General features: G+C 45.2%; 1 protein-coding gene across 4 annotated transcripts in view; it reads left to right on the top strand.

The window, feature by feature from the left end:
* ENOX2 (ecto-NOX disulfide-thiol exchanger 2) overlaps positions 1-24,532 on the top strand; it is a 50,134-nt gene extending 25,602 nt beyond the window's left edge. For all 4 annotated transcript variants that reach the window (XM_056359439.1, XM_056359438.1, XM_056359437.1 and 1 more), the window contains 11 exons: positions 75-281; positions 1,946-2,179; positions 2,785-2,997; positions 4,586-4,692; positions 12,116-12,230; positions 13,905-14,086; positions 16,050-16,157; positions 16,978-17,034; positions 18,223-18,331; positions 19,865-19,950; positions 23,931-24,532. In XM_056359439.1, coding sequence (XP_056215414.1) covers positions 75-281; positions 1,946-2,179; positions 2,785-2,997; positions 4,586-4,692; positions 12,116-12,230; positions 13,905-14,086; positions 16,050-16,157; positions 16,978-17,034; positions 18,223-18,331; positions 19,865-19,950; positions 23,931-24,062 — 1,550 coding nt within the window. In that variant the 3' untranslated portion in view covers positions 24,063-24,532. The remainder of the gene's footprint in view (positions 1-74; positions 282-1,945; positions 2,180-2,784; positions 2,998-4,585; positions 4,693-12,115; positions 12,231-13,904; positions 14,087-16,049; positions 16,158-16,977; positions 17,035-18,222; positions 18,332-19,864; positions 19,951-23,930) is intronic.
* Positions 24,533-26,941: the final 2,409 nt, after the last annotated feature.

Here is a 26,941-nt window from a genome sequence, read left to right as displayed (position 1 = left end):
GGGGTGGGCAAATGAAAGGAATCGTGGTGACAAACCAAAAACTAACCTGATCTGTCTTCTCTTGCTCTCTTCAGATCTTCCTCCTCCAGCAACAAGAGAGAGGCCTCCAGGGTGTAAGACAGTGTTTGTTGGAGGACTGCCGGAAAACGGAACAGAGCAGATCATTATGGAGGTGTTTGAGCAGTGCGGGGAAGTCATAGCTATTCGGAAGAGTAAGAAGAATTTCTGTCATATCCGCTTTGCTGAGGAGTTCATGGTGGACAAGGCACTTTATCTTTCTGGTAGGTGAATTTCTGTCTCAGGTGGCAGCTTAAAATTCTGGGACAGAGATGTAGTGACTTCTTTGTAGTTGCAATAATAGGCTTTGTTGTAATTGGAAGACTTGAGTAACGTGTCAGTTTGCCTCTTTTTCTGCTGCTATTGCATTTCTGCTTGAATACATGAGAACTGCTCTTGATAGGAAATATAATAATGCTTTATGACCTTGGGTACTGCAAACCTCTACAAAATACTGGGATGAGGTACAGTCAGTGTCCATCCTCATCTTACCTGGATAAATGTCCAGCAGATTATGTAGATAGTGCTTAAGAGTCCTATCAAAATTTGCAGTTGCTCTCAATTGCTTGTTAATTGGATAGTCTGCTTGACTTCTATCAGTACTTTTTTCTCTCTCTTTTAGTCATCAGAGCTGAGACACCTGGGCTTCTTTTGCCTAGGGAGCCCCTGCTCTGCATCTGTAGGGTTTTAAGAGGTTTGTTTCATGGAGGTGAGAGACCACATAGATGGTGTTCACAGACTGTGTAGCTGGCAGACTGTGCGTTTCCAGCCAAGCCCACATTTGCTCTGCTGGTTACATCTGCCCTGAGCAGCCTGGGCTTTCCACCTCACTCTACCATTCTAGAAAAATACAGTCGTACTTCCTATTTCCATGCTAGAATCCCTTCCAAATGTGTTCTTTCAGTATATTAATAAACCAGGGTACTGCCTCCAAAGCTTGTACTCTTTCCCCAGAGATGAGATTGTCAAGATAAGATAAGATTGCTGTTTAAAGTAGTGGAAACTTTTCTGTAGTCTGTTTTGACTGACTGTAAACATTGTGTTTCATTCCAGAGACTGTGGAAGTCAGTTAGACTTGCAGTGCCCCGTTAGCTGTATGTCTCTGTGGTTGCCGCTTCTACATAGCCAGTACAGCCTCTTTAGCTGCAGGCGTTCTCTGCTTATAGCTTCTCCTGCTCAAAGCCATGGTCATACGCACAGGCGTTAGTGTTTTCCACATGCAGGCATTGCTTCTGGGTTTGTTCTTTGTACCAAGTCTCTCTGTAGTTCATATTTTCTTCCATATATCCCACCTGTGCTTTTCTTAATCATAAAGGAGAACCTTCTAGCATGTTTGTTGTGAAACTCCAGGAAAGGAGTCCTGCAAACCATGTTGGTGAGAAGAGTTTCCGTACATTGGACAGGCACATTTGCCAACCTTATTCCTGCTCCCACTGGATGATGGGGGCTTTCCGAAGATTACAACCATCTACCTGCTGCCGTCTTTGCTGCACCTCATGTCTCATGCCCCTCTTCCTATCCCCAGCTTCTGGAGTTTGAAAATGTGGAAGAACCTAAAGCAGTTCTGCCTTCCCCATGTGAACAGCTGGGCATAGTCCCACAGCCTGAGAGGTTATGTGAAGTTAAACAGTTGCTACTTGAGACCCAGTACCTGCTAGTGTTTAGAAGAGGAACAATACATGTAAGATCTTGCCTAGCATGTGCAAAACACAGGCAGATAGCAGCAGACCCCCTAACAATGTCTCCTTTTCCAGCATCACTCTCTGTGCGTGAAACTCTTCTGATTAGGAGCTTTCTGGCTCTGTAGGAATGAGATGGGCACTGGTGGGTGGCTGGAGCCCAGGGTGAGTCACCTGTCTTGTCTGAACACTGTTGTCATCACTGCCAGGCTATCGCATCAGGCTGGGCTCCAGCACTGACAAGAAGGATACTGGGCGCCTGCATGTAGATTTTGCTCAGGCTCGGGATGATCTGTATGAGTGGGAATGTAAGCAGCGGATGCTGGCAAGAGAGGAGCGCCATCGCAGGAGGCTGGAAGAGGAGCGCTTCCGCCCACCCTCCCCACCTCCTGTCGTCCATTACTCCGACCATGAGTGCAGCATTATTGCTGAGAAACTGAAAGGTAAGTTGTTCTGTAGGTCACAGCCACTCTTCTGCGTGGATGCAGGGACAGAGATTTGGATTCTCCAGTGGTTGTCTTGCTGAACTGAAATGACAGTGCCATCCAGACCTTGCAGAGCCCATTCAGACTGAGTGCGCAGCCTGCGCACAGCAGCTCTCCTAGCCATCTCTTTTTTTCAGAATTGTGTTTTTTGTAAAAACATACTTGAGTACAACAGTTTCTTCCAAACCACTTTTGTTCATGTTAAAAGGGCTAGTGTTAAGTCCTAAGACCTTCTTTGAAGCCTAAGACCCCTGTATGGCCTCATTCTTTTGAAGCTGTAGGCTATTTTGTTTCATGAAGGAATGCATCTGAATAGGCATACGAAGTTTTCCAGCAGGTTTCTAGCAGCTGGTCCTCCTCTTGTTGCACCTCAGCTTGACATTAGACTTACCTTCGTTTGTATAGCCTTGTATTCAGATAACGCTGTGCTTTCAAGAACTGTGATTAGCTGCCTGAAGTAAGTTGACCTTGAAAGAGCTCTTCAGCAGTGCTAGGGAAGGGGTCTGAAAGCTGCACAAGTGACCCTGCACTTCTTGGTGTAAAGGTGTCCTTTCTTGCTGCAGATGACACAAAGTTCTCAGAAGCCATCCAGACCTTGCTGACCTGGATAGAGCGTGGAGAAGTGAACAGGAGGACCGCCAACAACTTCTACTCCATGATCCAGTCGGCCAACAGCCACATTCGCAGACTGGTGAATGAGAAAGCAGCTCATGAGAAAGAGATGGAAGAAGCTAAAGAGAAATTCAAACTTGCTCTCTCAGGGATTCTGGTTCAGTGTGAGTAGTGCTTCTGGGCTGAATGTTGGTTGTCTGTTGTTGTAGGGAAGACACTTAATTTCTAGAGTCTGGAGAGGCCTTGTTGAAAGGGTTCCAGGAAAAGAAGTAGCAATCACTTCTGTGCAGCTACAGTTAATTTATAAGCATATATCATTAACTTGGCAGAAGTTTCTTGTGGTACTTTTTACTGGAGTAAGAGTTCGCATGGGGTGGAGGGGAGGAGAATATGAATTCTTAATTTTTTTCCCTCTTTTAATTATAGTCTGTTAGTAGTTCCGTCATCTTTTCAGCTCCACTTCTATGTACAGACAAGGTAAGTTCCTGGTAATCTGGTGCCTCAGCGAAGTGTACAGGATTTACTCGCCAAAGGTAGGATGTAGCAGTGTTCCTAACACCCAGTTCTCAGTCACAGATGAAAACCTGTTGCAGAACAGCATTTTGAATCTGGGTCTTTCAAATCCTAGTACTTTATTAAACCATGAAATCAAGGAAGAGGCATGGGCTGTATTAGTTCTAGGATGTGACTTTTCCTCAAACACTCATTGCCTCTTACACATCCTTTAGTAAGTCTGAATTATTTTTAACTTTTTTTTTTAGAGTACCTTTCAGGGTATCTTTTCCACAATTGCACTAAGTCTCCTTGAGCCCCTTGGCTAGGTTGTGAACATTCTTAACTTTTGGTTTTATATTCAATAGTTTTGGCTGTTATTTGTTTGATACTTGATTATTTTTTTATTATTATTAAATTCAATTGATGGTAAAAAATATGGGCACACGGTCCAGAGCGAAATACAGTAAGCACTGCAGAGTAAGTAGTAATAGACAGTAGCATGCAACTCCACTCTGTAAAACAGCTGTTGATCTCAGCCACTCTTAGATTAATCTGAGTAGCAGAAAGCTGATTTTGTTTCCTAAGAATGATGCCTACTACAACATCAAAAGCATTTTAAAAAAAAACCACAGGTAGATGTGCTTTCTGCTGTAGGATTAGCTCTCATCCAAGGAGAGGCACTTTGTATTTCCAAAAACCTCTGCAAATTTTCTAGAGAAATAGAAGGAATAAATCTCAGGAACAAAAAAAGTTGATACCTGATGCCAGAATCCTTCTTCTGTAGTGCATGCAGGCAGGATGTGGCCATGCTCAGGCTGAGGCACTGTTTTGGGACTGCACCCGCTGGGCAGAAGAACATCCAAAGTGCCAGCTTTCACATTTGTACTTAATCATCCCACTTAAGAGAGCAAGTGCTACCTGGGTGTACTTGTTACACTCCTAGGCAGCCTTGTGCAGTTATTTGAATATTTTTTTTCAGCACAACATGTGCCTGCATTTTTTCCACTTAAGAGCAGATGCTGTTTTCCCAGTTGATCGTTACTCTGTGAGCGTTTTGACACTGGCCTGATGAGGTCCACTCTCTTCTTTCCAGCCACAGAGTCCCTTTCCTGAGCATAGCTTCAGCACAGTACAGTGTTATAAGAAAAGGTTAGCTAAACCACCTGCCTGATTCCACTTTTTTACTCCTTTACTCCTCTTGTTCGCCCTCTCTGGATGATATTCTGGCCTGATTTGACTGCTGATTTGATACTACAGTCGAGCAGATAGTGGCCGTGTACCATTCTGCCTCCAAACAAAAGGCTTGGGACCATTTCACGAAAGCTCAGCGTAAGAACATCAGCGTGTGGTGCAAACAAGCAGAGGTTGGTAATTTTTTATTGTGTTAGATCCTCCAGCACAGTCTCTTTCTTGTCAGGATATTGATGTTAAGTTTGCACAATGCTCACGTGCATAACACCACCTTAATTCACAGTGTAAGATGGGAATTACTGAAGGCGTCTCTTGTATTACAGGTAATAAATTTTCTTGGTATTAGTGTTACTAGTAGCAATACATTGAGTTGTGTATACTGATTGAAGTTGTGTACAGTAATAATTATTGTTCTGTTTTCTGCTGTTTTTAATGTTAAAGCCAAGGGATTTCTAAAAAGATGTTAAAAAACCCCACATCCAACCAACAAACCCTAAGCATCATCAGAGATCTATTTTATCACGTTTTTATTGATGGAGTTGAGGGAGGATGTTCTCATATTTGTGTATGTATCCCATGCAGCAACAACACTAGCAAAATCCAGGATTTAAAGGTGGCGAAGAGGATGGGGTTGATGGAAGAAGGCATGTCACTCAAACCACTCTTCCTTCGAGAGGAAGAATAGTTCTCAGTCCCTTATCTGATCTTATCAAATCTTATTGCAGTCAGGCACAATGTCAGAAAAAAGAAAGCTAAGGTAAAGAAAGGCTGTCTCTTGGGAAAGTGATGCTTTTGGGAGATGTTTGTACTGGAATCTGTGATGAAATGCATGCTGCCTTCTGTTGCCTGCATAGTAGGGATGTCACACTGCTTGGCTGCATCTGGCAGCGCAGCCCATCTTCATGTTTGTCTGGCCTGAGGAAGAAGGGAGGAGATAGCTGTGCTCCTGACCACGTGGAGGGCTACCAAGAGTAGCAGAAGAGCCCCGTGGTGGGTCTCCTAGTCAGAGCTAGTCTCCCCTGGAGTCTCACTTCTGTGTCCCTTCCCTGGGAACTTTAGTGCTCAAAATGGTAACAGAAGTATTGTCACCCTGAGGTATGAATAGTCTTGAAGGGAAGAGCAAGAAATGGTATTTTTCTTGCTAATTGAGCTTTTAAAGTAGGCTGGAGCTTGAATCCGTTTTTACCACTGACAATAAAGACTTCCCCAAAGTAGTAGGACCCAGATCTAAAGTGTAGAAAAGAACCACTGTGAAAAATACCTGCCTTTTAACCTAATCCAGGGAGACACTGCTGCGTTTGGAAATATTCTTTATTCACTGCAGAAACACTAGCAGTTTGGAGCTGACCCTGTCATTTGTATGTCAGAAATCAAGCAAAGCAGATGCTTTTCCATCTCAGTATAACCTTAAGAAGGTTTCCAGTGGGTTGCCAGTGTTCAGCAAAGCCATGCTGGGAATTATCAATTTGGATGCTGTGGTTGAGGGACTGGAAAGGAGTTGGGCATTTGGCACTGTTGTCTAAGTGTTCCCGTGACAGATGTGTAAACAGCTGAGAGGGTCTTGTCTGCATGCACTGTCAATTAGTCACGTTTGGGCGAGAAACCCTACTCTGCCTGATAGCTTTGGATTTTTTTCTTTGTTTCAGTACCCTTACTTGGAAAGCAAAGGTTGCCGACTGTTGGACCTCGTTGTGTGGCTTTCCAGAGCCCTGTGCAGCCAGTAGTGAATGTACCATCTTGAGATGGGGAAAGGGAAGGCACTGACTGAAGAAGTGTTTGCCTGATGTTGCCCAGTAATTCTCTGGAAGACCAGTTTTTGGCTTCCAGTTGTGGATTGCACTCAGTCCTTCTAGCACACAACCACTGTGCAGGAGCGTGCCGGTGTCTGTGTAGGTTAGAGCTGAAAGTCTGGACATCCTTCATGACACCCACCTAGGTGAAAGCAGTGGTAAAAGGCTAGTGTTTTCTGAAGGGCTTGTTTATTCCTAGGAAAAAGGATTCTGACATGCAAGCTGTAGAGTAGCAAATGAAGAGCGAGATGAGCTTTCAACCACAGCATCTTGTTCAGTTAATCTTTCAACATGATGCTGAAATCCTGCTCAGCTACTCTTTCTCAGATCCCTACTCTGCAGTAAGCAGATGTCTGCCTCAAAAGTAGAGCCTCAGAGCAGACAGCACATATATTCTACCCAAATCCCCACATTATGCCATTCCATCAGGCATGTACACAGATTTCTACTGGGGATTTGAGGGATAGGTTAGACTGAAGTTGCCTGTGCAGTATATCAGTGCCACGTGGGGTATCCTCATGCATCTGGAAGAAATGACTTCCATCATCATTTCTTTTCTGACAATGCTCAGAACAGGAAGACGAAATGGCATGGAAATATTTTAAACTATTCAATTTCCAATACATCTGTATTGGGTAATGAAAATGTTAGATGTGTCTAGTGATTTCTTTAGGTAGCCATGACTCTGCAAGAACACCAAGCTCCCAGAGCATTACTTATGATAGCTCTGGGGGTGTCTTTATGTTTTCACCATTTCCTCTTGCAGTGCTAGGCACTGTGTCTCCTGAGACCTACGTGGATCCTCCTGGTCTTGTCCCAGTGTGAAGCAGAGGAGGTTTGCTTAAAACACCTCTGAAAACATTATTTTGGATTGGTATTTTAATATGATTAAGGCTAACATCTTTTTTTAACTGAGCCTGTAATAACAAGTGTCTAAAAAGAAATCTTATTCTGAGGCGTATTATTCTGTGAAAGACATAGGGTTGTCTCATTCAGTGCATGGAAATGAAAGAAGCAGATCACCATATACTTCCGTGTAGGAGGGGGTCTTATAGGGTTGGGTTGCTTTTGGTGAAACAGTAATTAATTCAGCACGCTTGTATGTTAGTGCAAAATGTTGGTGATGTACATTATCATTATCTAGTGTATGTTAACATTAATCTTTATTGAAATGATGATGCATTAATATTCCAATGCATGTGTAGTGTTAGCCAACAAAAAAGTACATCAAGTAGCTGATTAAACCTCTTGTCCATAGATCTCACCTGCAAAGGCATAAATGACAGATTTGAGATGAGAACGTGATTTATAGACAGGAGAAACTGATTTTCTGGAAAGAGATTGTACATGTGTCATTCTTTCTGTAGAGAAAGAGGTCACGTATAAGAGCTATATGAGCTTTGCTTTCTTTACCTTCATGATATAGCAATAAAGAACATTGAACTTCATCACGTTTCTGCTTTGCAGACAGAGTTTTCTGTTTGGTTCTGCTAGGTTATATGTCAGGAACTTTCATGTGGCTACTTATGAGATTTGACTTCCAGACTGCTTATACATAGAGCCACAGAATCACAGAAGGGTTTGGGTTGGGAAGGACCTTCAAAGACCATTTAGGCCAACACCCCTTACCTGGGCAGGGACATCTTTCACTAGATGGATGGGGCTTTTAGCAACCTCAACCTGACCTGACCCTGAACACTTCCAGGGATGGGGCATCCACAACTTCTCTGGTCAACCTGTTCCAGTGTCTCACCACTCTCATAATAAATAATTTCTTCTTTATGTTTCGGCTAAATGTGCCCTTTTTTAGTTTAAAAAACAGTGCCCCTTGCCCTGGCTGTCTTGCTGATTGACTGGATGCTAAGCAAAAATGAATTCCAAATCAAATACAAGAATAAATGCAGTTTATTATATTACACTACAATAAAAGAAAACCAGCAAGCACTATGATAAAAGGAAACAGTACTAGTTATTATGCACGATATGATAAAAGAGCAGTAGGGGCAAAGAATCGGATCATTACTGCAGAGCGTTGCTGAGACTAAGAAAAGGATCAACCACCACTCGCCACCTTGACATCATCCATGCCCACACTTCAGCTGGGGAGCCCCGTTGTAGCCAGCACCAGGAGTCTCTCAGTAACTGGGAAAATTCCTACGTGGTGTGTCTGCCCATAGGTGAAGCTTCTGTGTAATATTCTGTCTAATCAGTGTAAATCTTCCTGTGGTTCAGTGTTTTTTCTCAGGTGTTGAGTTCCGTATTACAGACTTGGAAAACAAGTCTATCCCAGCAAAGCCAGAAGTTGTCTTTCACCTTTAAGATTATTTAACATCAAAAGTAAATCTGGGCAAAGCTGACAGGCTGGTGATCTGTGATCACCCCTCGGTTGGGTATATGCAGGCTGCCTTCCTATATAGCTGCAGCCTGAAAATATCTGTAGGGTTGTATAATACCCAGCCAGTGGCCTTCTCATAAAGTATAGGTGATCATTCTCCATGTTGGAAAACTCTAAATGATTTTGTCTTTGCGGGAAGTTTCAGGCTGTGATCTCTGCATGAAACTGCACTTCTGGGACTTCCCAAATCCCACTGAATCAAACCTTTTGTAGTAGGTAAAGTTTTGTTTTATACCTGATAAACCAGGTGGAGTCTGATTCAGACCATACCTCTGCTTAGAGCCCTAGTGCTCGTGCTCTATCCTGCTTATTGAGATTGCTTACCGTGACTGGGGTGGGAGCACTCTCTCCATTTGGAGCTGTCTTTTGTTCCAAGGTAAGTTCTCCCGGTGGGAAGAAGCTGTGAGACCATTGGTGATGCCTCTTCCAGGAGTACTTGCTGCTCAGCTCAGCCTGATGGTCTCCCCCAGCATAGGGTCTTCTCTTAAATGAAGGTGGACCCACAAGATGCATCTTCTTGGTACAGCTTTGGGCAGAATTTAATCCTGTGGGTCCCTGCATTGGAGGAAAGCCTGGTGGGCAACTCAGGGAATGGGGATGTGTTGGGGAGTTGTTAGGTTAGGCCAGGGTTTTATTTTTATCAGTGATGACTTAAGGTGGTTTTCCCAGGCAGTGCCAGCATGTCCTGTAGCTGCAGGCAGCTCCTTAAGAAGCCACGGAAGCTTGAGACCTGGTGATACGGTAGCTATCGGCCAGCATGTTCCTAGCTTAGGAAGGGCCTCATTCCACTATTTGGCTTCTCAGATGCTTTTTCCTCTCCCATCCAGGGTTCCCCCTTGGGCGCAGTCAGGGTGCTGGTGAACTGTGGTATAGCTGCTGTGCAGCCCGGCCAAGCCTGGCCCCGCTGGGTGCTGTGCTCTGCACAGCCTTCTCCAGCTTCAAGGATGCTTTAGGCTTTCGGCTGTTGTACTGGGTCAGTTAAAGACAGTGGGAAGATTTTCCTTTGATCTTCAACCCAGCTGCTGTTTTATGGATTATTTTAGGGCAGGCAGCAGTTGCTTTGCAAGTGTAGCCAGTGCTGCCCATCACACTGGGACCTGCCTTGTTCTTGCCTGTTCCACGTCACTGTCCCCAAGCTGTCCATCCAAGCTGAAAGAATGGTTGTTATCTCTGTTTGGGGGATTGTTGGATGTGTGCTTGGTGCTGGCCAGCAGAGTTTTTGAAAGTTTCAGGCCATTAGAGTAAGAGGTGGACATTAATTTTATTTCATAAGTAAATCTTCTATATCTTTTATCCTATGGTTGTTTCTGGGGTGGTATAATCCAAGTGAAGTTGTGGTAAATTGACAGCGGGTAGGGACACTTGGCTGCCTGTGCTAGCCTCTAGTAAGTATTCTTGACATCTCCATCTCCTCGAGTAACTGACCGTTGGTTTCTGAATGTTGCTTGTCCTGCTCTGCAGAGAGGATGGAGAGGCTGCACTAGGTGTTTCCTTGCCTTGCAAACAGGCTGATGCGTGTCTGTGCAGAGCTCTGCCTTTGCCCAGTGTGAGCTGGCTGTGGCAGGGGATCTTGTCTGGAGGAGCAGGGGAGGCTGGCTGGCTCTGCCTGGACGAGGTGAATGGAGCAGAACAACGCACACAGGCAGGAGCTGCGGTAGCTCAGGGACTAGCATAGGAGGTAGCATCCCTGTTCCTTTCTGATCCCTAATGTGAGCCAAGGCTCTGGCCGAGAGTGGAGAGGAACCCAGCAGCCAGAGGGAGAGTCCCTGTGGTGGAGGCTAAGTGCCAGTGATTGGCACAGAGGGAGAGAAGCTTCAAAGCGCACCAGAATTTGTAAGAGTCGGGAGGTGGCTGGGCTGTCTTTGGCCTCTGTCTGCGTACTCACAATTTTTGCTTCTAACTGGCATGACCTCTGTCTGGTAGGTTTTGTTGTAGCTGTGCAGCTGCATGGAGGAGGCATGGAGCTGAGAGGAATGGACTGGGCAGCACGGTGGGTCATGGGTATGGTCATGCTGCAGTGGGGCAAGAGAGGTGTGTGGGGTCGTACCAGCTGCCATGTAGGCCAGTGCTTGGAAGGTGCAGGATATGTTGTGTGGCAGGAGAAGGAAATGCCAGGGAGACGTGTCACCTAGCAGCTACGTGGGTCGGGAGGGGACATCACCGGTGCAGGTGCTGTCGCAGGTGAATTATTAAGAGAAGTCATTGTTGTGAGGTTAACTAAAAGGGTTTTATTGATGATTAAATGATGATCAAATGATAATTAATCAATGATTGAATAATTAAATGGTAACCAAATGGCAATTAAGCAATAATTGAATTGTAATTAAACAGCAGTTTGACAGTGGCAGTTTGACAGCGGTTAGACAGCAGTCAAACGCTCTACTACTTACTACACACCTCATAATTCAGCTATAGCTGGATATGTAGATATACATTAAAAGTGTTGCTAGCTTATAGTATACTTTTAGACATAATGTAAAATGTCATTTAACTTGTTATAGATATTAGATGCTGGGTAAAGGGTCCCTCAGCCTTGATGGGTCACCCTGAGAGGCATCCCTGCTCAAGGGAGATCACTGCTGTGCAGCCTCTGCCATTCAGGAGAGCTCAGTGGGCTTGCGGGGGGTTACAGGTGTTTGTAGTGTCAAGTGATGGACTCGTAGTCAAACACCCCCTTGGTGTAAGCGCAGGGGTGCAGCTGTAGCCGTTCTAGTTTGGTCTAGTCCCAGCTCAGGCTGGCACTGTTAGCTCCTGAGAAGGCACGGCTTAGCACAATTTCTCACAGCTCACGCAGCTGGGCTGACTTCAGTCAGGCATATGTGTCTGCGATGGCTGAACCCACTCGGTGGGTGCACGCATCGCGGGCGCTGAGCTGGAGAGTGTGGGGTAGGAGCCCAGCAGGGAAGAGGCAGGGCAGAATGGCATCAGGGAAGGGTAAGAGTGGTACCGCCCTTGGGTGTGTGGAGCTGGGGGTGGCACTGACAGCAGTTTGTGGTGGCAGTGGGTTACTGATCTAGATGCAAGGAGCAAGGAGACATGAGGTAGTGGTCCAGTGGAGCTTACCAGGTTCAGCAGCTGAATGTAGGACAGGCGCGTGGATGTCAGGCAGGGCAGATGTGGGGAGAGGGTTCACCGAGAAGCTACACTGTGGACAAGGCTGGGTGCCTGCCCTGGGGGAAAGAGTAAAAGGGAGATGGAAGAGTCAGTAAAACCAGTAGCACTGACAGATTGACTCATGCTGGATATTGTCTTTGATCTAAGTCTGTGCTAATTTATTTTTTTTTAATTGTTTCCCCTTCCTTGTATCATGGAGTCGTGTTTTGCAGACTTAGATTTCGGCATCTTTTTACCCAACCAATCTGTTCCTTGTAATCTGTATTTTAAAAAAACACTCTACTTTCTGAACCTTAGGAAATTCGTAACATTCATAATGATGAACTAATGGGTATTCGAAGAGAGGAAGAAATGGAAATGTCTGACGAAGAAATAGAAGATCCATCAGAGATGAAAGAAACAGAAGAATCAGGTAAAATCACTTTTTACAGCTCATAAACAAAGTACTTGTCTCTTCAGTGGTTTCTTTCAGAAGCCTCATTCTGACTGTTTTGTACCCCAGCATTGTCACAGGCAGAGCAAAATCAACTGCGGTTACCTGGAGTTGTTTTCCTCTCGGTGTCTGGTTCTGTAGCCAGTGTTTGTCACTCCTCCCTGCGATGGTGAGGGTAACCTAAAGCTGTGTCTAAAGCTAGTCCCTAGCGAGACACATGGCGTTCATGGAGGTGCACGTGGAGGAGCTGTAAGCTCCCTGCCACGTGTGCAGGTAACGGCACAGGCGCAGTGGTGCTCAGCTGAGCTCATCTGCACAGCTGCTCTGTGCAGAGTGCCCTGCTTTTGCAGCTACACCACTGTTGACCTGAGGTGTCCCATTTCAGTGCACCGCTGATGTCTGCCCAGCACTGGGGACACATTTACACAGCAGCAGGTCCCCACCTCAAAAGTGCTGGGTTTCAGTGGTGCTCTGAGCATTTCACTGGCAAACAGGCACAAATCTTGTTAACTGTGTGAGTGTTTCAGTGATGTTCAGGTACATTTCCCACTGCCATGGGCTGTTTATCAGCTGTCATTGGAAGGCTTTTCTTGCCTGATGGTGGTCCCACATCCCCCTCACTGTTCCTAAACTTGCCAGTGCAGTGTACAAGCATGTTTGCATGTGCATCTCTTTCAGCTGTAGTAGAAGCTTAGAGACTCTTGCCTGACCCTGCTCTTTGCGGCCAGATGATGAATGGCAGCAAAGAGCAGACGCAATGACCAAATGACCAGGCAAAATTTCCATTCTTTGCAGTCATAAGGAGCAGGGGTTCACCCTGGAATCTGTCTTTTTTTTTTTTGTCCAGATCCATTCTAAGGAGTTAATTCATTCCCACCTTGTTTTTCTGGTATGAGGAAAGCAGTTTTTCATCTGCTGAATATTGCTAACTGTTCTTTCTTTGTGAAATGTGTAGCTGTGCAGAGTGGGATCCAACACATACTCACTGGCTGGGAGAATGAGCAGGGATGATTAGATAAAACCCACCCAAACCCCACCTTCTTCCCATGCAGCGTGTCTTGTCTGTCTTCCCTGTCTTCCAAGTACAGTGTGCCATTCCCAGGCAAACATAACTTTCACATGCTTTGGCCATGGCCCAAGTACCAAAGGTTAACAGCAAGCAAGGCTATGGGATGTTAAGCTATGCTCTCCACATCATGGGTATGTTTTGAAACCTGCTGAAGCTCTCTTTGAAGCTGTCGTGTTAGATAATCTCATTCCTGGATTCATCAAGCCGTGTATAGACACCAGACTGATGCAGGTGTTTCAACCCATGACCTGATGGAGACATTCTTCTAGATGAAGGTGCCAGTGGAGCCTGTCCCAGAGTCTTTCAGCTTTGCTGGTTAGGAAACCTGCTTCCTTGCCAGCATGGTCATTTCACCCCAATATGTTCTTTTGCGGCTTTTTTTTTTCCTTCCAACTTAACTGCATTCGCTACTGAGTGTTGCTGTTTGTCCAGAGGAGCTTGTTTTCTAAACAGATACTGCAAACGGTCGTCGGGAGAATTCATTTTGGTACTCTGGATTTGTAACTGGGTGCTGAGGGAGAGCACCCAAGGACGACTTTCCCGCAGTTCTTTGACTTTTGATCCCTACCTGCCTTCTTCTTCAGCGCTGGTATCACAGGTGGAAGCACTGAAAGAAGAAAATGACAGTCTGCGCTGGCAACTGGATGCCTACCGGAATGAGGTGGAACTTCTAAAGCAGGAGCAAGGCAAAGCGAGCAGGGATGAAGACACAACCAAGGAACAGCAGATGAAGCTTCTCCAGCAGGCTCTGCAGGGGATGCAGAAGGTGGGCCCAGACTTTTATATAGTTATGGCCTTGCTTCCAAGGCAGATGGGCTGTGATGTGGAGCAGAAACACAAACAAAGGTTTTTTGGTTTTCAGTGCAAATGGGTGCAACTTTCTATCACTTCCAGTGTTGCCAAAAAAAAGCCAGCCAACCAACCATTCAAAACAGTGATTGTGTATGAACTCATAAGTCACATGGAACTAATCTGTAGTTTATGGATTCCTTGTGTGCTCTTTGCTTGACCACACTGTGACTCCCCAAATACTGTGTCTGTGCTTACCAGCTCCATAACCATGTGAGATCCTGGTTACCAGCATAAGCAAGAAAGCGGGAAATGCCAGGCTTGCTTTGACACCTTTTCTGAACTTCACTGGGCTTTTATTTTCATGGAAATGTGTAGGGCTTACCTTCTTGTTTGGGATTTCCCTGTGCTGAATGTTGAGTGGCTTGGGTCCTCGTAAACCTTAACAGTAGCCCTTGAGATATTAAGCCAAACTGATAGCCAAGCACATGGAGCATATAATAGTTCACGTAAGCATCTTGTTAAAATAAGAACCTGCAGCAATGCTGTGAAGGCTGTGGTTATCCTTTGGATGAATATGATGGCACTGGTGTTTGTGATGTTGGAGCTGGCAGGAAAAGCCTACTGTAGTCTCCATCTTCAGTGCAGGAGGAAATGGCAGGAATTGCAGGACAACAGATTTCCCGTTTTGCAGGTGTCAGGCAGGTCAAGTTTCTATTTACACTGCTGCCAGGATGAATGGTGCTGGGAGAATACTCTGGAGGGAACTGCCTTGGTGAAAAAAGATGCTATTTGTTTGTAACTATTAAGGAATAACATGAATATTTTTTCTTCTTCTCTTTTTTTCTAGTTGAGGGAGGAAAATACTAAAGTAAACAACTGAATGGGGATGTTTTAAGCATGAAGAAAGCATTCACTGAAATAGATATATATGTATCTTCATTTGATTTAGGAAAGCTGCTAGGCTAGTGCCTTTACCATATTAGCGTTTAAGCTTTTCTCTTCCTGGTGACTTGATCTTGCCTGTTTCTGAGAGGCCCAGTGCTGTTAGCAGTTTGAGCACTGTTTTCTTCTGCCTCTACTGGGAGATGAATCATATTTTCCCTCTGTTGCCTGTGTTGGTTTGTTCAGTTAGGGTTTTGTACTCATCTGCTTTCCCTGTGGACGCATTCAGGAGTACAAATTTGCTCTGAAAGCAGACTGTTACATCCACAACCACGGCTTGGTTCTTGTTGATAGGCACGGGGTTGGGCCTTAGAATTTCATTCTGCTCACCTCTGAGGTGTGGGTTGTGATTCCCTGCCCAGCCTTTCTCCTGAGCTTTGCTACTCAAGGGATCACACAGCTTGCTGTGGTGTTTGTCGCAAGCACCTTGCCCCACTGGGCTGATGCCCAGGGCAAGGAGCAGTCATCACATTTTTCTGCAGCGTGGACTTGTGCAAATAATAGTGAAAATCTCCTTACTAGTAGCTGTTTCAGAGTATTTTCTTAAATTGCAAGACACCTCTGTATTAATGTGGGGCTGGAGATGTAGGAGGACTTTAAAGTGACTTCTCCAGGTCACTTGTGTCTGTGCTGCTATTTCTCGTGTCCTGATGGTACGGCCATAGTGTGAACCAGAGTGGGGGAGAGGAGGAATTGGCTTCAACAGGGGTCAGGCCCACAGTCTAGTGCACAACACGTGTTATTTCAGGGACAATGAAGGTTTGTTGATGATGGAATTACTGCCCCATGTTTGCAAAGTCATGCTTTTTTTGTATGCTTACAGGCAAAGACATTTCTAAGGTACATTGTAGAAACAATTTCTGCTTGTTATGCACAATCTTTTAATTGTTCTGAATATGATCCGTCTTCATGAAAAAGCCCTTATTTATTTTATATTCCTTAAATAGTAGGAGGTAAAAGGTGGTTAAGAACTGAGTTTATCTTTTCTGTTCCAGCATCTTTTGAAAGTGCAAGATGAATACAAAAAGAGAGAAGCTGAGTTAGAAAAAGTGAGAGAAGAAAAAGTAAAAATGGAAACATTATTAGAAAGCCTGAAGGAGCAGGTACGTGCCATCCCAGTGCTTCCATATTCTCAGTAGTAAATGTACTCCTTAGATTTTGTGGTCCGTCACGAGCGCAGTGATGGACCTCTGTCCTTCTGCACTCTTGTAGAAGATGCCTAACACTGTCTTAGGAGCAGTTGTCTTTGGAAAGCTAGAAAAAAGTACCTGCCAAATTGGAGGATGTGTGTCAGTAATGAACTTGCTGATTGCTTCATGTACCAGTGAGACAATCTACGTAAGCAACTGTATAAATAAAAGATTAACTTTCATTTATAGTATACAGTACTTATAATGTGCTTTTCTGTAACCTGAGCTTTAAATGATAAGAAAAAATGTCTCAATTATCAAACATTAATTTTTAGACTTGCATTTTAGGGATGGTGTTTTGATTTGATCTCCATAAAACACTATTGTCAGTGCTGTAATATTTTTATGCTTGTTGGATTTATTCTGAACAGAAATGCATACTGTTTCTTCTCAGGTGTGATCCACTGTGTCTCTTGATTGTGGATACGTGTAGGAATCTAAACTTGCGTGGTCCTCTCTATAGCACAGACACAATTATATGGGATAGACAAGGAACATTATGTGGCACTTCCCACTGAGGACCGTAGTGCCAAGTGCTAGGTCTTGTCTCAGATTTTCAATCTGTAGCCCCATCGTTTTGTGCCACGAGCTAGGGAAGATAATGTCTTTCTAGTTACTAAAACTGGCTTTGTATTCCAGTAATCTTCAGCGCAGGAGCTTCAGTGCCTGATATCAAGGAACAGAAATAACAGACTATCATCAGTAATCTTTCCTTTTCTTTACCTATATATAGCAAAGCATAGCAGATGAAGAGGACAAGGAGAGAGATGCAATTGATGGTCAAGGGAATGTAAGTGGTTATTTTCTGCTGCTTCACTCAGAATTCTTACTGGGGGAAGTAATGACACCTCATTGTAAAATGAGCAATCTCTTAAAGTTTGGTTTGTTGTGAAGTCTCTAAGCATGCTACATACAGGCTGTCCTTAAGTACAAATTAAAATCATCAAGTTATCCATTGCTAGCAACATGTGGCTGGAAGAACAGTAGGTGTTGGTGTGAAAGATAATTTGTTGCACTGTTATTTCAACTAGCCTTCAAAAGTATCTGTTGGACTTCCAAGAGAAAGTAGGCAGTGCATTTCCAGTATAACGCTGCTGGCTGAACTGTGGTCCCTGTGCTAGCCTGAAGCTAGTTCCATTTCCACAGTGCAGACCTTTATCTCCTGTAGAAGCAAATTATAGCCTGCTTAGGCCAGGACTGCAGAGGTTCAGTCCTGTGTAGTTGAGAACTGCACTGGCATAAGAAGCTAAGTGAACCAAAGGGCTCATTTAATTCTGTCTCTGTTACTGGCCCAAGTTCAGTCCTGGTGACTGGAGGCTATTTCCAATTATAACTGTCTGTAGCTCTCAGACCACTGGGATTTTGCATAAAACTCGGGAATAAAAGAAAGTACTGCTTTTAGTGCACCCACCAAGTCTTTACATCACTGCCAGTCTTGTGTTTTTTCTTGGGATAATAAATTATGCAAAATTTTGTTTTAATTCAGTACCACAAACTCTGGTCAAGGACATTCTGATCCTAAACTCTTTGCAGCCGTTGGCCACTTAGTTGATCATATTGCCTCCGTTTAGGCATCTGAAAAATAAGCATCTGCATCTGAATTAGTCACTGTAAGGCTTGCTTTCTAGTCTGTGTTTTCTTTTATTATTTATAATAAAGCCCTTCTAGAGCAGACGTCATACCAGCAAACAGGGCTGATAAAGTGTGTTTATCAGCATCTTTGTTGCATCTTACTTAACTTTGTGGGCTTTTAATATAACTTGATAATTCAGTCACAGCAGCATGAACACAGCTGTGCCTTGTTGGAAGCATTTTGCAAAATAAACAGTAGATACAGCAATGCGATGAATGCAGTGACTCACAGAAATGGGAAAACAAAGATACAGACTCTGTCAAGTCTGACTGGGCTGCTGCTTGATGTGTAAGAGTGCCTGCTGTGCCGTTGGTGCGTGGAACAGGCCCTGTGGTTTTTTTGCAGGAGAGCAGTACATCCAGAGTTTGTGCATGCAGCCAGGAGAAGGAGTGTCCAGCTGAGAAGACGTTGAGCAATAGTCCTGTGAAATCTGAACGAGAAGTTCTGTTAGTTGGTAAGTTCTTTCGATGGGCTTGGTGACAATGCTGGAGACCTGAACTGAGTGGGACTTACTTCAAGGTGGCCTCACAGCTCCCTCTGGACACCCCTTGTTCCTTTGGTCATGCCAATGGAGGCAGGAGTCCTGGAACCAAGGAAAGCCTCAAGCTGTGCAGGGGTCAGGATTTCACCTAATGTATTGCCCATGTGGAAATCTTGTGCTGTACCCCTTTCAGTCAAAACCACACACGTGTGAAGTGGGCTTGTGTGTAGTGACAGTCCAGGTCAGCATGTATTGGAGTGCAAGTTGCTGTTCTGGGAGGCATCGCTGAAGGTAGTAAGTTAGAGGGTCTGTCTTCATTCAGTTAGAGCCTAATTGACCTTACAGGATCCTAAGCAGCGTCAAAGGCTCAAAGACTTTAATCACCTCGAGTGCTGCAGCACCTTACAGTGTGGATGGCACTTGTGGACCCACACAGCAGTAAGGCACACCGTTAGGTCAGGCGTGGTGTGCTGCGGATCCCCAGCAGATAAGCTCAACTAGTGTTAGAAGATATAGCCAGAGAGGAATGAGGGGTTGGAGAAAGGTGGCAGGGAGAGAAGTCCAGGCTCAACGGAATGAGAAATATTGCCAGCATTTTCAAGTGGTGCTCACAAAGGGATTGGTGACCTCTGATTTACAGCACAGGTGTGTCTGCTACCCTTTTTATTTCCTCTCCCCTTGCCTATTCCTAGTAATATTGAAAAATAACCTAATGTGGCATGCTACAACTTTTTGGCCCAAAGCACTGGGTAGTTGAGGATTTTCTGGAGCATTGCAAAGGAGAAACAGAAGTCCTTGCCTTGCTGGGTGGGACAAGGCATTTTCTTTAGTTCATTGTCACTCAGCCAAGTTCTCCTTAGCCATCCCTCTACATCTGATTTGAGAATAACAATAAATCATTTATTGTTGTGCAGGTGGATCTGTTTGTGCCAGGTCATGGGCTGGTTTCTGCATTGGGAAGGAGGAGACTTTGGGGAACACCTTTTTCTGCAGGTGATGGTCAGAAATGCAAGTCAGCCTTTTTGATATGCAGTGCTGGCCATGAGCTGGAAAGGACCCTCTTCATGACAGGGTGCAAATGTGGTTTGCTCTGTTTAGCTGAGTGCTGCAAAACTGCTGGGGTGGGACACACGTGCCACTGCTGCTTTCCCCATTTGCCTTCTGTCAGTTCCTGCTCCTTGACCTTTGATAGTATAGCTGGAGGAGAGCTCTGCTTTCCCTCTCCTTGGGCCTTGCTTCCCTACAGGTATGGTAATCTGTGTGGTTCATCACTGGGCGTGTTACCAGTACTCAGCGAGGAGTGAGAGTGGTGAGGTCTGTTTTAAGCACTAACCAGCTGTGTTGGTTACCTGTTGTTTCCTTTACAGACTACGAGCCAAACCTCACTGTACTTACAACCAAAAATGCTCAATTAGGTCCCTCTGTGCTGAGCCAGCTGTAGCAGAGAGCTGGTGTTCTCAGCTGGTTCGTCTCATGAAATAATGTTTGATGTGTTCCTTTCCCCAGGAATAATTTCAACATTTCTTCATGTGCACCCATTTGGAGCAAGCATAGAGTACATCTGTTCCTACCTGCAGCGTCTGGACAGCAAAGTAGGTGTACCGACGTACCGGCACTTCCAGTTCCCTGAGCCAGCCTGGGCGATATGTTTGTGCCCCAGGTGTGTCCGCTCTGTGGCTGGGAGGGAGCTCCCTGGGAATGGTGCTGGAGTTGGACACTAATAACTGGTGTCGATTAACTGCAATAATTTGCTGGGAGAGGACAAGGGAGGGGGTGAACTTAGAGTTACAGAATGGGTTGCATTGGGAGGGACCTTTAAAGATCACCTAGTCCACCCCCTGCTGTAGGCAGGGGACCTCTTTCACTAGATCAGGGTTCTCAAAGCAGCCCAGCTTCTGGCTTAGCCCTTATGCAACTTTATGTTAACCTAAATACAGAGTAGAGGATGATGTTCTTACTGCAGATATTCATGCTTGTAATTCAAGAACACTTTGATGGTAGTAGCTGTGTTCTGCAGCAGTGAATTCCATCTTTACAATCTCCATCTAAAACATATTTTTGTTTATTCTGTTTTAAGTTTGCTGCCTCTGTTTGCCTTATCCTTATGACCTCTAAGGAAAAGAGCAAACAACCCACCTCTTGCATACTGTTTATTATCTTACATCTGCCATGCCACTGTTTATATATTCTCTCTAAACTGGACAGTCATATTGTTTTTGTGTCTCTGAGCAAAGTTTTTCAGTATCTCTGATCTTGTGGCCCTTCACTGAGCCTTTTCTGTCTCTGTTTTGATACTGTCAGTGAAGTAATTTTTAGGAGGGTGCTGTGCAAGGGCCTTACACTACAAAAGCACAAACACTGAATCACAGTCCCTGCTTACAGGGGTCTGTGCTAAGTGGAGGGATCAAGCCCTGCATGCAGGGGTCAAGAAGGGCAATAATAAAAAAAAGCAGTGCTCGTGCATTTTCCTTAGTACAACCAGAAGCTGCTGTTCCCTGCAGTATTTCTGTGTATTGCTGGCTTCAGACTCCTGTTCAGAGTAAACGGGGAGGAACTGTGCAAAGGCTATTGAATGTTCAAGGAAGTTACGTCTTGCTCCTCTACTATACTGTTCTTCAGTTGTCTTCCTCAAAGTGTCCCAGGAACAGGAGTCTTACTTACAGTGTGGGAATCATTTCTTCTTTTTCAGCTGCTTTTGTTTATAACTTACTGTTTATTTTACCCCATTCAAAGAAAGAGCAACTCTCTGGCCTGTGTTTTCCAGGCTCACTCCAGCCTTTTAAAGACATCTAATAATCTGTCTTCTCATTCTAGTTCTGAATTTGTTTTGCAAACAGCTGCCTTTATTTTTCTTTAGAACTCCTAAGGAAATGCCATTGTATCATTGATCTGACTTCTGACACTTCCTCTCTGGAATCTACAGCACAGAAAAGGGCTACTAGAAGTTTCTACAATAAGCTTGGCAGAAAAGCCCTGTGAAAAGTATATCCTTTAATCTCTGCAATGGCATCTGGTCTTTTTATTGTTTGCTGACACTCAGGTAAACACAGCAGGCTGCTGACTTGCCCAGGTCTTTTGTGCCTGGTCTTTTGAAAGGAGGTCTTCCCATTTCTTCTCCAGGTTGCATCTTAGCTCTGTTCTCTCCCTCTTGGTTATTGCAGGAGCTAGGTATTAGCTAGGAGTGTTGCTTATAATGTCTAGCAGATCTTTGGGCTTGAGGTGAGGTAGAAGTTCAGGAGGAGCACTTGAAAGCCGAACCAGGTTTTTTGATGCTGCCAGCAGGAGAGGAAGAGGAATGTTTTTTCCCTGTTCCCTGCCCACCATTCTCACCAAGAAGGCCAGCAGACAGTGCAGAAATTAAAATAGAGGGTGGTTTGAAGCCATGAAACAGTCCTTACAGAAACCGTCTGCAACACTCTGGGCATCGCGGGTGCCGGGCAGTGTAGGTGATGTTTCTCCCAGGGTGTCCACTCTGTTTCATGTCTTAGGTTGGACCTCTGCCTTACCAGACTTAGTGCCGGCGTGAGCTTGTGCTCTTTCTCTGCCTCTGTCAAAATGTGGACTGTTGTTTTTGCCTGATACCAGAACAGCACGATGACAAAAGTGCATCCACCAAATGCAAATCCTTCTTGCAAAGCAGATGCTTTTGATCTTTGTCACGTTGGGCACACTTTGAAAACTGTGGACCTGCAATTACTGCCAAAGGGCTTTCAGAGGAATGCACCTGTGCACTAATGAGGGCTTAAGAGTGAACATTCTCCTCTCTGTGTATGTTGTCTTCCCAGTGGTAAATGGTACCCTGTGCTTTGGAAGTAAAAATCTTTTCTCCCTGGCTAAGTGCTAGCTCAAAACTGTAATTCGTGCTGGCATACACAGAAAGTACGTGAATCAAAAGAGCAATGTAATGCTGCCTTGGGAAGGTCAGAGTGGAACATCAGTTTGGAAGCATGGTAGGGGCAGTGACTCAAGATTATCTTCTGGAAAATCCAGTGATGCATTGTATTGGAGACAGTGAAGTGGGATCAGGCTGGACATTACAGAACGTTCAAGCTGAATCCACCGTGGCAGGGGTGAAAACGAAACCAGCAGGAAGGAAGCACTGCTGAGGTATGCAATCAGTACACACCTAGCTTAAAGTACAGTCCTTGGAAACGCACAGTGCTGCAAGTCCAGAGCTACAAAAACTCTGCAGACTGTAAAGGGAATTAAAAATAAGAGACAGTGACTGTGGTAGGTCAACAGAAGATGTTACATTGTGCTGCGTTCTTGGAAAATATCAATGTTCTTATTCAAAAATACATCCTGATGCTCTACCTAACCAGGAGGTAGATGAGTTTATTGTGCAGGGAAAGCTCTGAACACATGTCAAAGCAGTCTCAAATGCACAGCAGAAGCAATCGTGAATTCTTGTGAGTATAATAAATAAGGTTTTAATTTTTCTGCTGCCATAAGAAAACCGTTGCAGGCAATTGAATATAAGGTGGACATGGTCCTTGTGCTCTTTATATGTCCTGTAACTGTTAGTGTGCAGCATCTTAAAGTTTATTCACATGCTGAACTTTAATTGTATGTAGTATATGCCTGAGCAGTCAAATTTACAGGCCTTCCTGCCGATGTGTGACTTTTGATGGAGATTCTATAGCTGGTGTGTGACTGGGTAAAGATGCTGGCAGGCACATGCCCTGCTTCAACCCCACCAAAACACTACAGAGGCTTTAGTTGCAGCTCAGTGTTGAGAAAACATGTAATTTTGTCAATGTTTTTAGAAGTAAGATTCAGTTGTATGAGATAATGGTGTAACACGTTATGCTTCCTACCTCTTGCAGTGTTACAGAAGCTTAAAAAGCTACCACAGAGAGCGCTCCCTGAAGAAAGGTGCCACACCAGTCATCTTGAACAGCGGCAGGGTGACATCCCTGGGGCTGTGCCAACCCTCTGGTCTGGTTCAGGACAGGAATTGGGTGGATCATCCTCCACCATGGGTCACTCTCTGAAACAAGAGTCTGGCTTGACAAGCCTTTAGTCTGACCTCCTCTAGCAAATCTGTCCATCTTCTCCGTTTAGTTTTTTTTCTGCAGCGATGTATTGTCCAGATCTTGTGTCTTAGCTCTGTTTGAGCAACTCCTGTGCTGTTAGGGGCATGGTAGCTGCGCTGTACAGGAAGGCTTGTGACTGTTCAGAACGTGAATGTAAATTCCCTCTGTCCCTAATTTCTATACCTAGTAACTGAGAATTCTGTTCTTGAAGCAGTGGTAAAAGTACTCAGTGTTCAGTTACTTAAATGCTTGGGAGTTTTTAATTCTTTATCTTGCATTTCACAGTGGAAAAAACAAGGACAGTCCTTTTACCCTTGTTTCTAGTGTTACGTCTGCAGCCATCTTGGCCCAAAAAGTGACAGTAGCACAATTCATGCCGCCCCAAGGTTATCACCGTGTTTGGACAGTGTGTCTAGGGAAAGCCGTGGTGTACTTTAGCAATTAAATGTGTTTGAGCTTGAATATCGCCAGTCATTACAGGGCTTCCATAACCAAAAGAGTTCATTTTTAGTGAAGCTTTCCTTTTGTTTTCACAGATTTGCACTGCAGAAGTGGAAGTTCTCATGACTCGACTCCAGAACACGTTCAGGCAGGAGCTGAGTGGGGTTGGGGCCAGTCTAGAGAAAAGGTGGAAGTTTTGTGGCTTTGATGGATTGAAAATGACTTGAGCTTTGACTTAACACTGAAAGCAGCAGCAAGATATGTACATCAAGAAAACCTGGGATGCCTCTTTCCTCTGTTTGTGATGATTATCTTGCACGCATCACGGACTTGGGTGGTGTAAGATGTAAGTGAAACTAAGTCCAGAGCAGCACTGGAAGAAACTTCAAGTTCTGTAGCTTCTTTGATCAGTTATTTGTTAACAGGCAAGTGCTGTTCAATATATTTTGTGAAAGAAGTTCATGTCTGATATTTTTAAGCACAGTGTGTTGACTGTATGTTTTGCTAATGTTGTATGTGTTTTGTGTGCCCAAATTTCTCATCCTGCACCTTCTTTTTGCTGGTAGGAACAGCCATAGACTGTCCTCTGAAGCAACAACAAAGATGCATTTTCTGGTTTCTAGAACCACCAAAAGCACGGGGGGGAAGCAATTTTTTTAGACATTTCTATGATTAAAACCGGGTATGTTTAAACAGATTTGGGTGGCTCAGAGTTCTCTAAGCCAAACAGTTGGTTCTTTTTCATGCTGTTTTCTCTACTAATGGTTTAACAGTTAAGCTAAGATGAAGGCAGTGTCTCTAGGAGCCGTGTTTGATTATGGCAGGGCCACTGGTGGTCTGTGCATCATAGAGTCAGTCTGTAAATAATTTTTTACATGGGAAGGTTATTTAGTTTTCCATTGATTTGGGTGGAGCAGGGAGCCTACATCCAACCCCTGTTTTAGTGATGGCTTACCACCAAATTTCTCCACCCACTTTGCTTTGGAGACTGAACTTCAAGAAGCGCTACAAGCAGCACAGACTTTTCTCCTGCTGGATCTTCCTAAAGGCTGTTCCTCATGTTCTCAGTAAATGGCAGCCTCCTCCCCAACTCTCTGCAGCAGGTTAGTAAGCTGTAGGGTAAAATGCCTCAGCCTGTTAGTCCAACCTGATCAGATCGCTCTGTAGAGCCTTCCTGCCCTCCAGCAGATCAACACTCCTGCCTAGCCTGGTGTCCTCTGCAAACTTACTGAGGGTGCGCTCCATCCAGTGTCCAGATCACTGATAAAGATATTAAAGAGAACCGTCCCCAGTACCAAGCCCTGGGGAACACCATGTGTGACCGGCTGCCAACTGGACTGTCAAGCTCTAGACAGTCAAAACTCTCCCAAACACACAGGACTACTCCACCACCTCTGCCTCCTTGCCTGTCCCTTCTGAAGAGTTTATAGCCATCCACTGTAGCACTGCAGTTGTGTGGGTCATCCCACTGTGTTTCTGTGGTGGCAACTATATCATAGTTTGTCAGCTGCACAGTGGCTTCCAGCTCCTCCTGTTTGTTGCTGGTGCTGTGTGCATTGGTGTCGATGCATGTCAGTTGGACTATTGATCTCGCCACCTTTTTGGGGGAGAAGCCCTAATTCCTATGTGACTGTTCTCAGACACTTCCACAGTTTCTAGCACATCAACAACCCTTGTGTCTTTGCTGCTGTGTGGATCTCCATCCCCTGCCTCCAGTGAGATGGCTACGGTGCTGCGCGTGTTAGTGCAGGGACATTTCGTATGTGCTCCAGTGTACTCAGCATATTGTGGAGCAGAGTGGAGGACCTCACTAGTGCACTGTCCCTCCAACACTGGTGTGCCACCCCCTGGCTTATCTCTGGCAGGCCTGGTTTCATGCCGTTCCTTTTCAGGGCTTTCAGTGAGCCCTGCTAAGTCCTGCACAAGGATCCTTTTCCCCCTTTGAGACAGATGTACCCCATCTGTCACCAGCAGCCTTTCTGTTATGTAGACCAATCCATGATCAAAAAACCCAAAAATTCTGGTTACACCAGGCTTGGAGGCAGGTATTGATCTGCTGGGTGTTCCTGTTTCTCCTCTCATCCTTCCCTGCAACTGGAAGGATAGAGGAGAACACCACTTGTGCTCCTGATCCCTTAACCAGTTGTCCCAGTGCCCTGAAGTCTCTCTTGATTGCCCTTGGGCTTCTTGCAACTTCACTGCCGTCTGCTGGAAAATTCAATAATGGATAATAATCTGAGGGCTGTACCAGGGTAGGCAGCTGTCCCTTCACATCTTTAACCCAGGCCCCAGGGACGCAGCAGGTCCACTCTGCGTATTGGGCCTTCTGTTCCTCTCAGAGGAGTCTGGTATCAGAATGACCCATCTGTTCTTTATGGAAGTGGTTTGACATGGGGCGTAAGCTGACTTAACCTTGGCAGCTCCTGCAGCCTAGATGAACCATTGTCCTCATCATTGTTGGTTCCAGTTGCAGAGCCCCATACCTGTTCTGCAAGGGCAGCGGGAAGTTGGGGTGGTTGTGGAGGAGATGTGCCTGCAGGAACTCATTGCCATTGCCCTGTCCCTTCAGTCCAGCCAGGTGGAGAGGGGACAGGGTAGCAGTCTGTGTTCGGCAGAGACCTCTCCTTTGGAAAATGAGGAAAGAAACTTCAGAAAATGAGACTTTTAGAGCGGAGAGGTCAGACATGGTCAGAGCACAGAGGAGTCAGGAAAGGCATGTACCTTGGACTCTGCATCCAGAGGAGATCAGCTGGGCGAACGAGGCATGGTGCCTGGATTTAACCTAAAACGTGAAAGCTCATGCAGCAGAAGGACTCATGATGCTCCAGTCCTCCAGAGTATCAGCTGCAGGGTGGAAGGGGTAACTGGGAAAGGCCATCTTGGCCAGCAAAAGGCCCGTCCTGTGGGAGCTGGTGTGGCCGAGACGGTCTTCTGCAGTGTCATGGTGGAGCAGGCAGGTTGTTCTGTGGGGCAGCGGAAGGGAGTGGAGCTGGGACCTACAGAACGATGGCTCCCTGCTGTAAAAGCAAGGGCCAGAGGAGTCCTGGGTCCTGCTCCTTCCCCTCTCCAAGCTTTCTTTACCAGTGCCCTTCCAGAGGGACTGAGG

Source organism: Falco biarmicus, chromosome 14 (assembly GCF_023638135.1).
Source record: "Falco biarmicus isolate bFalBia1 chromosome 14, bFalBia1.pri, whole genome shotgun sequence".
Taxonomy (NCBI): domain Eukaryota; kingdom Metazoa; phylum Chordata; class Aves; order Falconiformes; family Falconidae; genus Falco; species Falco biarmicus.
This window is presented reverse-complemented; position numbering and strand designations above follow the sequence as displayed.